Here is a 12,312-nt window from a genome sequence, read left to right on the forward strand (position 1 = left end):
CCAATATGGATTTATGCATAAAACTCTCAAGGGTTTTCAATATATTTGTTCAAAAATCAAGTCTTCCTCAAAAGCTTACAATATGGCTTTTATATAGACCTAGAAACTTGACCACCAAATAAACTAGATGTGCCTCCTAACATTGTAGGCTTAGCACTAGATGTGCTTTCTCATTATTATAGACTTCAACTAATGGACCTCTTATTTGTCCTGCATCAATTACCATAAAGAGGCTCGAGAGAAGAAATCTCACTCAGAGATGATATAATGCTGGAATCAAAATTGTTGTAACTTAAGTCAAGTACCTTTAGATTGCTCAACCTCGATGACAATACTTCAAATCGTGCAGCATGATTAATTTTGCCAAAACTTTGAAATATAAACCAAACTTGAATATCTAACCAATCAGTGCTAATGTTGAAATGTAAGAATGAGGACCTTCGTTCTCAATACAACCAAGTAAGTGATTCCCACTTAGGTTAAGATTTCTCAGTTCTTCAAAGGGAATGAAATAAGATCTATTTAATTATATACCACCCAGGCCGTTCCTCAGTAGCCCAATTACTATCAAGGCATAGTTGGATTACTCGCCCTGTAGCTGTATGCCAGTATTGCACTCCACCATTTTCCCTTGACAACAGTCTAAACTTTTTACTTTGTCATTCGTCAAGACGAATCTAAAATTATCCTCGAAAACCTGACACCAAAAATCGGGTTGGCCAAACTGCTGTTAGGAGAGTGCAAACGCAGTCACTTTTTCCTCAACCCGGCGCGTTTGACAGGTGCCCAACGCACTGCCAAACGGCTAGATTCAAGACAGCCAACCATGTTATGGTAATGAGATGTCTTCCAATTAAGGCAAACATGGACATTAAAAAAAGATGTACAACATTAAAAAGGGCTTCTTGGCCAACCTTAGTTGAAAATATGTTTGTTTTATTCTTCACCTAATCACCTCTAGAGTTCGCCAATTTGGACAACTATGAAAGCTGTAAGGGCATGATCGCTTCTTACCAGATTCGTTGTAGCAAAACTAAATTTCTTCACATCAAAGTTGCATCTGTATCTTGAGTGTGTCACCCTAGAATATCTTTCAAGAACTCTGCTTGTTAGCTTTTCATAATCAAATTACAAAGCAGAGGACAAAACATAGGGGATTAGTACTCTGTTTCAAGAGAAAACCTAACCGAATTTGGAATTGAATCGTGTTTATGTTTACAGAAAGGAACATATAAAATTCTTCGAGTAGAGATATTTTAGGCAGTCTACAGTTGGATGGCAAATTCAAACTTTTCTTCCACATGGTGGACTCACAAAAGGGTCTCTCTTCTTTCTTTTTTTGCTTGATTTTTATGTAATTAAGTAGAGTTTATTGAGGAAATCAACATTGTTAAAGTGCGAGGGTATGGATTTTACTTATAAGTCATCCGGCTGAATTATGCCAAACCAATATGATTTAGAAATTTCCTAGCTACAACATTATTATCTCCTCTCTGAGTTATTTATGGGTTCTCTATGGATAGATCCGGTCCGCCAATGCTACTTAATTTCGGAAAAAGGGTTATTGAAGTGAGAGGGTTTGAGTATCCCCAAGTTGAAGTTTGAATCTTTAACATGCATATTGACAAAGTGAAAGAAACTAATGAAACCTTAATTTGAGTCTTAACTGTGAGGATCTACAATACAAAACTTATGCATCTTGTCCATGTCCATTAATGTCAATCTGTCCAATGTGAAGATTTAGAAGGGAATCAATGATGTTCGAGCCATGTAACAACAATGGAGTCTTTGGCTTTTTGCCAAGGGACTTGATCACGAAATTTAGGGTTCCTTCTGTTCTCATAGACAATTAAGGTCACCATTCTAGGATAAATGAAAGAAATGACAAAGACTGATCCAGACAAAACAGTTGGAGATACATCTGTCAACATCTTCATCTCAACCAAGTAAAAAAGGACAGAAACACCATAACAACTTAGTTAAAATGAAGCTCTCCTCCGGACAAAACTATGATAAACTCCACCGGCATTTTTTAACCATGTTGAAAACTCCATTTCCTTGCAAACCAAGTGAAGGCAAGACAAAAATCGAGCTAATTAAAACTAGGCAGCACATCCTTGATAGTACCTCATGCGGGTCTCTGTTCATATGTGGGTATAATTTAGGCATCAATCGCAAACTTCCCTAGTGAAACACATTCCCCTAGAGTGTGTTTGGATTGAAGGATTTGGGGGACGGGAAGACAAAATATTTATGTGTTTCTTTCCTGATGAAGTCAAACCACTTCAATTTTGCCACTCCTAGTGTTGGATAAACAAGTATGTAAACCTACCAATATACAGAACAAAAATATGCACAAAGCACAGCCATTCCTTAGCACTCAATGAACAAGGAAGGAGACGGATTTCAATGATATTTAGAGAATGATTGAAGATGCAAGGGATCACAAGCATCATCCTCATCCTCATTGTCGAAGAGAATAAGAATTGATGCGTCACAGTACCAAACTAGGTGGAACCTTTGGCTTTGTTTTAAGTGAACACAAAATATAGATTCTTCCTTGCATAAGAAACGTCACCTTTCAAGGGCGAAGAGGAGAAATAAAAGGAAAAAAAAAAGATGATTCAGCTGGCGCACAAGACAACAAGACGGTTAGCTATAAGACAACAAGACTGTTAGAATCTTCCTTACATAGAAAATGCCACCCTTCTAAGGAGAAAAATATAATGAAAAAGAAAAAAGATTCATCCGGCACACAAAACAAAAAGACCATTTGCTAACATTTTTAGCGCACGAGACAACACGATCGTTAGATATGAGACAACAACACTGTCAGATATGAGACAACAACAGTGTTTTAGCAAGTTTGATCGTTAGATATGAGACAACAACAGTGTTAGAGATCCATTGGCAACATTAGTCAAGCAAACGAAAAAGAAGAAGAAGAACAGAACCACCATGACAAGTTTAGTCAAACTGATGTTCAAACGGGAAAACGAGGCTCAAACTGCGCTTCTCATAAAGCAGGCTAAACAAAATCAAGCCAATAACACTGAGGAACTGAAACTCACATAGGGAAACAAGTTTCTTTATGACTGTTGACATATATGTACACGTGGCACATGGGTTTACTCGATTAGAACCCATGGCTTCACTTATGCCAAGCCAGTATGTCTACTCTGTTTTCATAGCTTCACGCGCCGTTGTTAGGAGACGAGTCTCTCTATTAAGCTGTGTTCATACGACATCGTTTTATCTTTGTTTTTCTCTTGTCCTTGACGACGTCGTTTATCTCCTGCCTCTTTACTTCTTCTTCCTGCCGTTGTTGCTCCCAGACAGCGGTCTGGTATTATTGCCCTGTGTTGTTCTTGTAAAATTAACTTTCGATATTGAATCAAATATTCAAATGAGCTATTGATTCTATTTCATTTTGAAGCCGTGAGCTAAATCAATTTCATCTTTATCGGGATCTACGGCCACCTAGTCCCCTCACCTCACTGTCTCCCATTTCAAGACCATTTGCGCCTCCTCTCTACCCTCCTACAATAACACTCTACAGCCGGGAGTGGTGTCGCTGTGTTTGTCGAAGAATGACGATGAGGATGATGTGAAGCTCTAACCTGATTATCAGAATGTGGAGTTCTTAATCACTACTGGATAACAAGAATATTGTCCTTGTCCTCAATTGGATAGCAACAACATTGTCTTCGAGACAGTTCTTCAAGGTCAGTTGCCTTTGTGCGGTTTGAGACGCTTTGGGGCTTTTTGATTGAAGTTTTACTGACTTGAACTATTTCATCCATGTCTCTGTCTCAATTTGATTTAACTGCTTTTCAATTGCGCAACTCATGTGTATGACAATATTTGTACTTCACTATTCCTACATGTCTCAATTTTTTGTCTGTGATTGAAAAAAATCTGGGTGATTTGGAAATTGCACATAAGGCGTATGAGAAAATGTTGGTGATTTGCCACTTGGGCAGCAATTGCTTTGATGGGTTATTAGACGACTTTGATCCATCAAATACAGTGTCTTTTTTGAATGGGAAAGGTGCAGGTCAATAGAGCTGAAATCAGAAATTTAATAGCATCCATTTGTGGTAGCTGGGGGAAGCTTTGTCCAATGTTTTTTGTTCTTTGTTTTGTCTTTGTGCATGAGGTGATTTTTCTGGTAGTTTAAACTAGTGTTTTTGTGGGTGTTTCATGTAGTTTGTGCTAGATGGTTCACTTTTATGATCCCTTTAAGGACAGGAGAACTTAACAATGAAACGATTTTGTTTTGCTTGAAAACGAGTTGCAGATAATCTATGGTTGCTTCTTTGATTGAGAATCCATTATTTTTGTTGCAGTAGCAATGATGCAAGGAAAGAAAACTTTAGGACTGACTATTGTCTATTAATACTTGATGTCCTTATTGCTAAATTTACTACATATACTCTCTCTCTCTACATTAGTTTCACCAAATACCTGATCGAACACCGTATACTCTAGCGTATACTTTAGCATAAATCAATAACATGTACTCTAGCGTATACTCGATCAGCCATACTGATACTCTAGCGTATACCTAATCAGCCACTCTCTACCAAATGCCCTATACTAGTTTTTATAGCATAAGGTAATCTCATTCGGGGCTTGATTTCTTTCATAAATTTCACAATAAACACGTCCCAATTAGCCAATATGGACCAACAACAATATTGTGTAAAAATTACTTTAAGGCAACAGTGTTTGAATTTCCCAGAATTAGTGCGCACACAAGCATCTCTTAATGTTTTGGTATATGTCAACAAGAGAACTTATGAAAGCTACCAAATGGATTTGAAGAACGAATAGGATAGGATAAGGCAAAGCTTCCCTGTGCAAACACTAGCAAGCCTGGCATCTCCAAAAATCAAGAGATATTTGCTCTCCTATTGAGACAACATTTATTTGAAAAAAAAAGAGTCAATTTGATTGCATATATACATTGCCTCACTTGATTATCAAATCAAACTTGGTTGAAAACAATCAGAGTTGTAGGACTCCATAACTTATATGAATTTGTCCAATAAAAAGTAATAGCTACGAGTAATCCACAACTCTATTTGGTAAAACCACACCTGCCTCCAATATGGATTTATGCATAACACTGTTGCGGTTCCCAACAGTATCATAATGTAAGACACCGCAAAACTGATGTAGAAAACAAACATGTCCATGAAACTATCATCACCACCTTCGCCAGAAAATTCATTCGGAATAGGCAATTCAGAATCGATTTCATTGCAGCTGTTATTCAATGGAGGTCCACAAAGACGAGGATTTCCTTCATAACTACTTTCATCAAAGGTCCCGAATTGGCCTTTTCTATCTGGAATTGGTCCTGACAAATTGTTATATGCCACGGTGAATACTTCAAGAGAGTTCAACTCCGTAAGCTGTGGGGGAATTCGACCATTCAAGTGGTTGTAAGAAAGATCCAAACTTTCTATACTTTTTAAGTTGGAGAATGTCCCTGGGATTGGACCAATCAGATTGTTGTGCGACAAATTTAGCCCTTTGACCTTGCTCAAGTTTCCAAATTGATTGGGAATTTCACCACAGAACTGGTTGCTGGAGAGGTCAATCCCATGCATTTCAGTAAGGCTATAATATGATGTGTAATTTAGGGAGATGTTCTTCGTCACAAACTCTATCACCTCATTTCCACCATAAACACTAGGGCGATTGCGAATTGCTGATGAAAGGCCACTTTCATTTCCAAAAGTCAAATTACCTAAACAAGGATGCAAGCGACCTGAAAAATTATTGAACGAAAGATCCAAGAAGCTTAATTTGCTTAATTTGCATAACTCAACTGGAATTTCACCATGAAAATTATTTTCTTTCAATAGAAGAGCACCCAAGCTTGAGAGGTTCCCGATCCAATTTGGGATGGTGCCACTGAAGTTGTTATCTCTGAGATCTAGATTCGCCAACTCAGCAAAGCTCATAAAAGCACTAGGCAGTGGTCCTGACAGCTTGTTTTTGCACAAATGAACGGACTCTAATTTTGTTAATTGGATGAAACAAAGTGGAATATTGCCAAAAAGATTGTTCTTTGAAAGATCCAAAAAATAAAGCCTGTTCATTTTGCATAATTCTTGCGGAATAGGACCCTCCAAATGATTATCAGATAGAGCAATTGTATCTAGATTTGATAACTTCGATATCCATCTTGGAATCCTGCCTGAGAATGAGTTATGACTTATATCCAACACTGACAGAGAGTTCATGGATGAGAAATCAGGTATCTTCCCCTCAAGCTTATTGTCATCCAACCAAAGATACCTAAGTAAACTTGAGTTGAAACTTGTTCGATCTACATGACCACAAAATTTGTTGTTTGATAGTTTCACAAATGTTAACGAGGACCACGGGCTCACAAACTGCTCCGGTATAGCACCCGAAAAATTATTCTTTGAAATATCCAGATATTCTAAAGACTTTATATCACGCAAACTAGGCAGGATATTGCCTTGAAAAGAATTTTCAGACAAATCTAACTGCTTTAGATTTGGAAAAATTGAACTTATGTTTGTCGAAATTTCCCCTTGTAGCTGATTGCGGGATATGTCCATCTCGGAAAGATTTGGATTGGGATGAGATGGACATGGAAAGAAGCCCACAATGGAGTTATCACTCATCGAAATCTTCTCCAATCTTGTGTTATTTTCAAATAACCACAACGGGAAAACTCCACCAAAGTTGTTACCAGAGAGAGAAATGGATCTCAAGTCGTACTGGTAGTAGAGGCAGTTTGGAAGGTTTACCTTATTATATTTCTTTGGTGAATAACTTGACAAATCCAACTCTTGAAGCTGGAATTTTGGAGTCCAACTTTGACGGACATTGTCTACAATTAAGTCACATTCCCAGCAGATTAAACTCTTGAGATTTGAAAGGTTTGCGAATGAATCGAGTGATATTGGGTCTTGAAAGTTGTTATTTCCAAGTGTGAGAGACTCGATGGACAAGAGATTGGATATGGGAGTGGAGGCAAGGTTGCTGGTAAGTTGATTTTGGGATATATCCAAATACCTAAGAGATGATAGGTTAGCCAAACATTGTGGAAGTGTCCCCTCAAGTGAATTAGCATTCAGATAAAGCTCCTGCAAGTTCTTCAATTGGCACAAACCTGCGGAGTAAATCATTTACAGAGGGTGAGTCTTGATAGAGCACACTCTCTGACATGTGGATAATAATGATAAGTGAAAATCAATATACTTAAGGAAAGAAAATGACCTTGTCCTAGTATGGTATTCTCAAGACCAGCACACGCTCTGACATGTAGAGTTTTCAGGGAACCCAATCTTCCAATGCTTGAGAGGAAGTCTTGATGGAGAGTAGAAGAATACAAGAGCAACTCTTCCAGTGTGCTCAAATTGCCTAACGCTATACATATGTAGATGGAAACACCAACTTATTCTTTTGTTTTAGGAAAATGGATATCAACAGAAAGTGTGTGCGTACGTGGAAATATATACTTATCTACACATGAAGCATAAATTATGTAAACTCTGACATAACGTACCTTGATGGATTGTTGTCTCACTGAGATTACTATATCGAAGATCCAGTGTCTTCAGGGATGAGAATCCCCCCAATGATGGCAGCACTACAAGTCTTCTTTCATAGATTGGGAAGCTGCCTAATCGGAGGATCTTAAGCTCGTCCAGAGTTGTTGTATCTATAATAGTGAATACAAACAATCTCCAATCCTGTTAGGTTCTGCTCCAACAATTCTGAGTTGACGATATATACTAAAAATCGCATCCATGAAATGAAATAATATACAAGACTACAATACAAGGTATATCTTTGTCCATTAAAAAAGAAGTTAGATGCTTATAATCAATGTAACGTGATGCAACATGATTTTGTTTTGGGGAATGAAAATTCACCAAATTTAATGACTTTGCTTAAAAGCTGTATAATCTGATATATCCAATTTAAGATTTTATCAATACCTTCAGGGCCCACAAACTTTTCAATCGCATTGTAGCTGATGTCTAGCTCCTCTAACTTCTTTAATGATTCCAACTCTGAATAAAGAAGAAAAAAATAAATTAGAATGATTAAATAGCTGATGTCATTTGTGCTGGTTTGGTAATTAAGGCTCAACCTCTAACATGGAAAGCCCCCGCCATTTGGTTTCCGGCTAAATTGAGAGACTTGAGTTGGAGAAGTCCACGAAGGGAAGAAAGAACACTGTTATTGAAGAGGTTACCCTCCAAATTAAGGACCTCCAGATTACTCCATGGCAGTAGTCTATCAACACCTGCTCAAATTTCACATGATTTCATTTGTACACAAATCCAAGTGTCCTGGAGAATTTTTCCTAACAAACACGATTATTGATCATGAACTCATACCTTGAAAGGAACCAAAGCTTTCAATTCTATTTCCACTCATATCCAACTTCTCCAAGTTGATCAGATGATTAAATTCTACCCAAGATCAACACAGAAGTAAAAAATTAGAGCCTACACCAATAGTTTCTACTTTTTTTTTTCCTTTTTTGTAACATAAACTAATGGAGTACATACCATGTGCATGAACTGTTCCATTCAATCCATTGATTGCGAGATTTAAAACTCTCAAGGAAGAAAGATCTCGTAGGGATGAGAGGATTTTGTTATCAAAATTATTATAACCCAAATCAAGAAGCTCCAAATTCCTCAACCTCGATAATCTTCCAAAATCTGTCATAGTTTAAATGAAACAAACAAGTGGACATACACAAAAACAAAAATAACAGTGCATTTTTTTAAAGTTATAAACTCTGAGGAATTTAAGCTTACCATTTTTATGTGTTGGTGATGTCATCTCATTTTCATATAGATAAAGTGACTTGAGAGAAGAAATCTCACTCAGAGATGATATAATGCTAGAATCAAATTTGTTGTAACTTAAGTCGAGAACCTCTAGATTGCTCAACCTCGATGATAATACTTCAAATCCTGCAACAAGGTGAATTTTGACAGAAATTTGGGAATCAATTCCCAAGATGAACCAAATACTTGAAATAATATCTACACAATCATTTCTAATGTTGAAATATAAAAATGAGGACCTTCATTCTCAATACAACCAGGTATCCAATTGTGACTTAGGTTAAGACTTCTCAATTCTTCAAAGGGAAGAAAATAAGATGCATTTAGATACCACCCAGGCCTTGGCAAACGACCATCAAGTGATAGTTGGATTACTCGGCCTGTAGAAGTATTGCACTCGACCATGTCCCATTGACAACAGTCTGAACTCTCCTCACCCTTCATTGGCCAGTTAATTTGATAAAAGAAAGGTTTGAGTTGTAAGAGTGAAGCCCTCTCTTGGTCCCAACACCCATGACACCACAACCCATCTAACAACACCAATGTCATTACCGCCACAAGTATCAACTTCAGATTTCCCATCTCTATATGCTAATGAAATTTATGAATGCTCCTCCAGGACTTTTTATAGATGTTGGAGAGGCACTAGTGTCTTCTTAACAAGCCATCCATTCATATGGTTTCCCTACAAAGATAGCTACTTGTTTGGATGCATCTTCTTGACTTGGGTCCAGCTAAAACAAACAATTTATGTCATTAGCTAGCAACTTTCAGGGTTGCATCTTCTAGACTTGGGCGTCAATCTAAAACCAACAATTTAAGTCATTGTCCACAATGTCACATTACTTTGATGCCAGCCTGTAGAAATAATCGAGGGGCTCTCTTTTTTTGTGAGTTCTAATTTGCTTAGAATTTCCTTTCATGGCCAATGTCCATCAAAATAGGACAACACCTATTTATACAAAAGTTATGGGGATGAGAAGACTTTCTGCATGAGTAGCTAATATGTCTAATCCATGAAGAAAATGTCTTGCCCCCTAAAGTACGCCACTTTAGGAAAAATTTACAAATGGATGTGATCATTCATCCATGAATTTCTACATCATCTTCAGTCAGAACTGGCAACTAACTTGGATGCATCTTCTTGACTTGGGGTCAACTAAAACCTATCATTCACGTCATTAATTAGCTGGATACTTATTCCCTAAAAATGTTGACCTATTTTACACATACATAGCACCAAAGATTACTTTGTGATTTCTTATTCTCCATGTTCATTTTATTTTATAAATGCCTCTAAAAAATTGGAAGTCAAAACCAGACTTTTTTTGGAATATTACTATCAGTTTCGAAAGTAATAGTCCAAATTTCACATTTTAAGGTCAATTTTCACTTTTGTTTTTGAAATGTGAGTTTAAGATTAATTTCTTTTAATCTAATGAAATGCTACAGGTGGTATTAGACCATCTGCATCAACTATTCTTAACAAATTCTCTATATTTACAATAAAAATTCACTTTCTACAGACTTACAGTTTGCCTAACAGTATCAACTCGCATCAAATACTATAAACCAATTCTTAATCATTTAAATATTCAATTTAACAATAATCTTGTAACGACCCAATACTATCAAATGGGTAGTATATGAGGGGATAAATCCTTGATAGTGATCAAATACCCCGTACAATCATATGGGTAACTGGTAAGAGATAAATTTCAGACAGTGATCATCTTGTAACGATCCGTCCCGGAGGAGGGTATGCGGAATTACCAAATTACCCAAAACATAAACGATCTATGCGAAATCCTCCAAAAATCATTTAATACAATCCCAAAATGAATTAAATGTATTTAAAAATCCATTAAGACATAATTAATAATCTTTAAAATTTAAACAAAATGGAAGTCTTCATAATATCAACCCTACACTACCCATAAACCACAACTGTATCCATGGGGAAAACGCTCACGCCTCGAAAAGCTGGCCGCCATATGTGAATTCACCTGAAAGGGAAGAACAAAAAATAGAGGTTGAGCTAAATAGCCCAGTAGGGGTATATTACCCGATAAGGACCCGAATATTCATGAGACGGATATCGAGAGAGAGAGAGCAATATGATGTGAAAAATAGTAGAAGTAGACTACAGATACTACAACCAACTCGAAACAAGCCAAAGAAGGGCATAGACAATATGAAAATGAATCATGCCCCTCACTTCCAACTATTTTTTATTTTATACAGAACATTTAGAATAAGAAGTAACATGTAAATAACAAAAAAAAAACCTCACCCATACCCCCCACTTTAAAATAATATGATTAACTTATATATCAACAAAATTATGATATTGAATAGCAAAATTATACTATCTTATATGGGGTCAGGAATGTAGCCTAGGAGTAGTAGCTATTGGCTTTTACATAACATGCCTCTTTTCACTTGGTAGAAACTAGAATGCCAATTCCTTATTGATATCCATAAACCCAAAATTTCCCCTAAGGAATAGACGTTGCACTTAATTTTTTTTTGTATTTAACCACTGACCATTCAATGTTCGGATTCCTAGGATTGATATTTGAGACCCACAACGAAAAATAAACGAACCAGATCTTATTGTTTGTGAATAAGCCATATTGTTATTTTTGTGAAATCATATATTGTTCTTCAAAATAGGACAGAGACCTGTTCATACAAAAGTCTTGGGGATGGAATGACTTTCTGCATAGCTGCATAGCTGGTAGGTCCAATCCGTGGAGAAAATGTTTTGCCCCCTAAAACACGCCACTTAAGATTCTATATCCATAAATCACGCTAGATAAGAAAAATTTACAAGTGGATGTGATAATTCATCCAGGAATTTCTACATCATCTTCTGTGATAACACATGAAATCCTGATAATAATTGACTATGATAGAAGAAGTTTTAACATTCAATGATGTTATTTATACTTATAATAATTGACTAAAAAATGAGAAGTTTTAACATTCACTGATGCTAGCTATAATATTTACTGTTACCATTTGAGAAATTGAGAGAAGTTGTGATGTGAAATGTATTACAGCATGATAACTTATATGTCTGAAGAAGATGTATTAACAGATTTTACACATACATAGCACCAAGGATTACTTCATGATGTCTTATTTTCCATCTTCATATTTTATTTCATAAATACCCCTGAAAAACTGGAAGCCAAAACCAGACTTTTGATTCGAGAAAGGCATTATTGATTGAATTACAGAACATTCTAAGATGCAAAACATGAGAATATACCGAAGCATTATGTTCCACTCTTAAGAGAGAGACAGACATAGAGATTAGAGTGTGAATCTTGAAAGACCAATCATAGATTCAAGAGGCAATTAAATTATTTATGTGCCCATTTTTATTTAATAAAATTATAAAGTTCAGTGAATTGCCGTGTTTTCATTTTAGTTCTCTCACATTTCC

At 36.4% G+C, this 12,312-nt stretch overlaps 1 protein-coding gene across 1 annotated transcript; it reads right to left on the bottom strand.

Moving 5' to 3' along the window:
• Window positions 1-750: 750 nt before the first annotated feature.
• LOC119997023 (receptor-like protein 15) lies at window positions 751-9,510 on the bottom strand. The gene is made up of 10 exons (XM_038843794.1): window positions 9,098-9,510; window positions 8,826-8,984; window positions 8,571-8,726; window positions 8,397-8,471; window positions 8,147-8,302; window positions 7,992-8,066; window positions 7,556-7,711; window positions 7,267-7,416; window positions 5,103-7,159; window positions 751-846 (listed from the first exon to the last, which is right to left on the bottom strand). Exons 1-10 carry the CDS (start codon window positions 9,438-9,440, stop codon window positions 751-753), a joined length of 3,423 nt encoding a protein of 1,140 aa, XP_038699722.1. The 5' UTR covers window positions 9,441-9,510.
• Between the last annotated feature and the right edge of the window lie 2,802 nt (window positions 9,511-12,312).

The sequence above is a fragment of the Tripterygium wilfordii genome, chromosome 4 (genome assembly GCF_013401445.1).
Source record: "Tripterygium wilfordii isolate XIE 37 chromosome 4, ASM1340144v1, whole genome shotgun sequence".
NCBI lineage: Eukaryota > Viridiplantae > Streptophyta > Magnoliopsida > Celastrales > Celastraceae > Tripterygium > Tripterygium wilfordii.

Bases quoted from the DNA above. Each gene is read 5' to 3' on its own strand.
- LOC119997023 (XM_038843794.1), bottom strand. From the start codon at position 9,440: ATGGGAAATCTGAAGTTGATACTTGTGGCGGTAATGACATTGGTGTTG. The intron at 7,417-7,555 runs GTACGTTATGTC...ACATATGTATAG, and splicing joins TGAGACAACAATCCATCAAG to CGTTAGGCAATTTGAGCACA. The intron at 847-5,102 runs GTGTGGTTTTAC...CTTAATTGGAAG, and splicing joins TAAATCCATATTGGAGGCAG to ACATCTCATTACCATAACAT.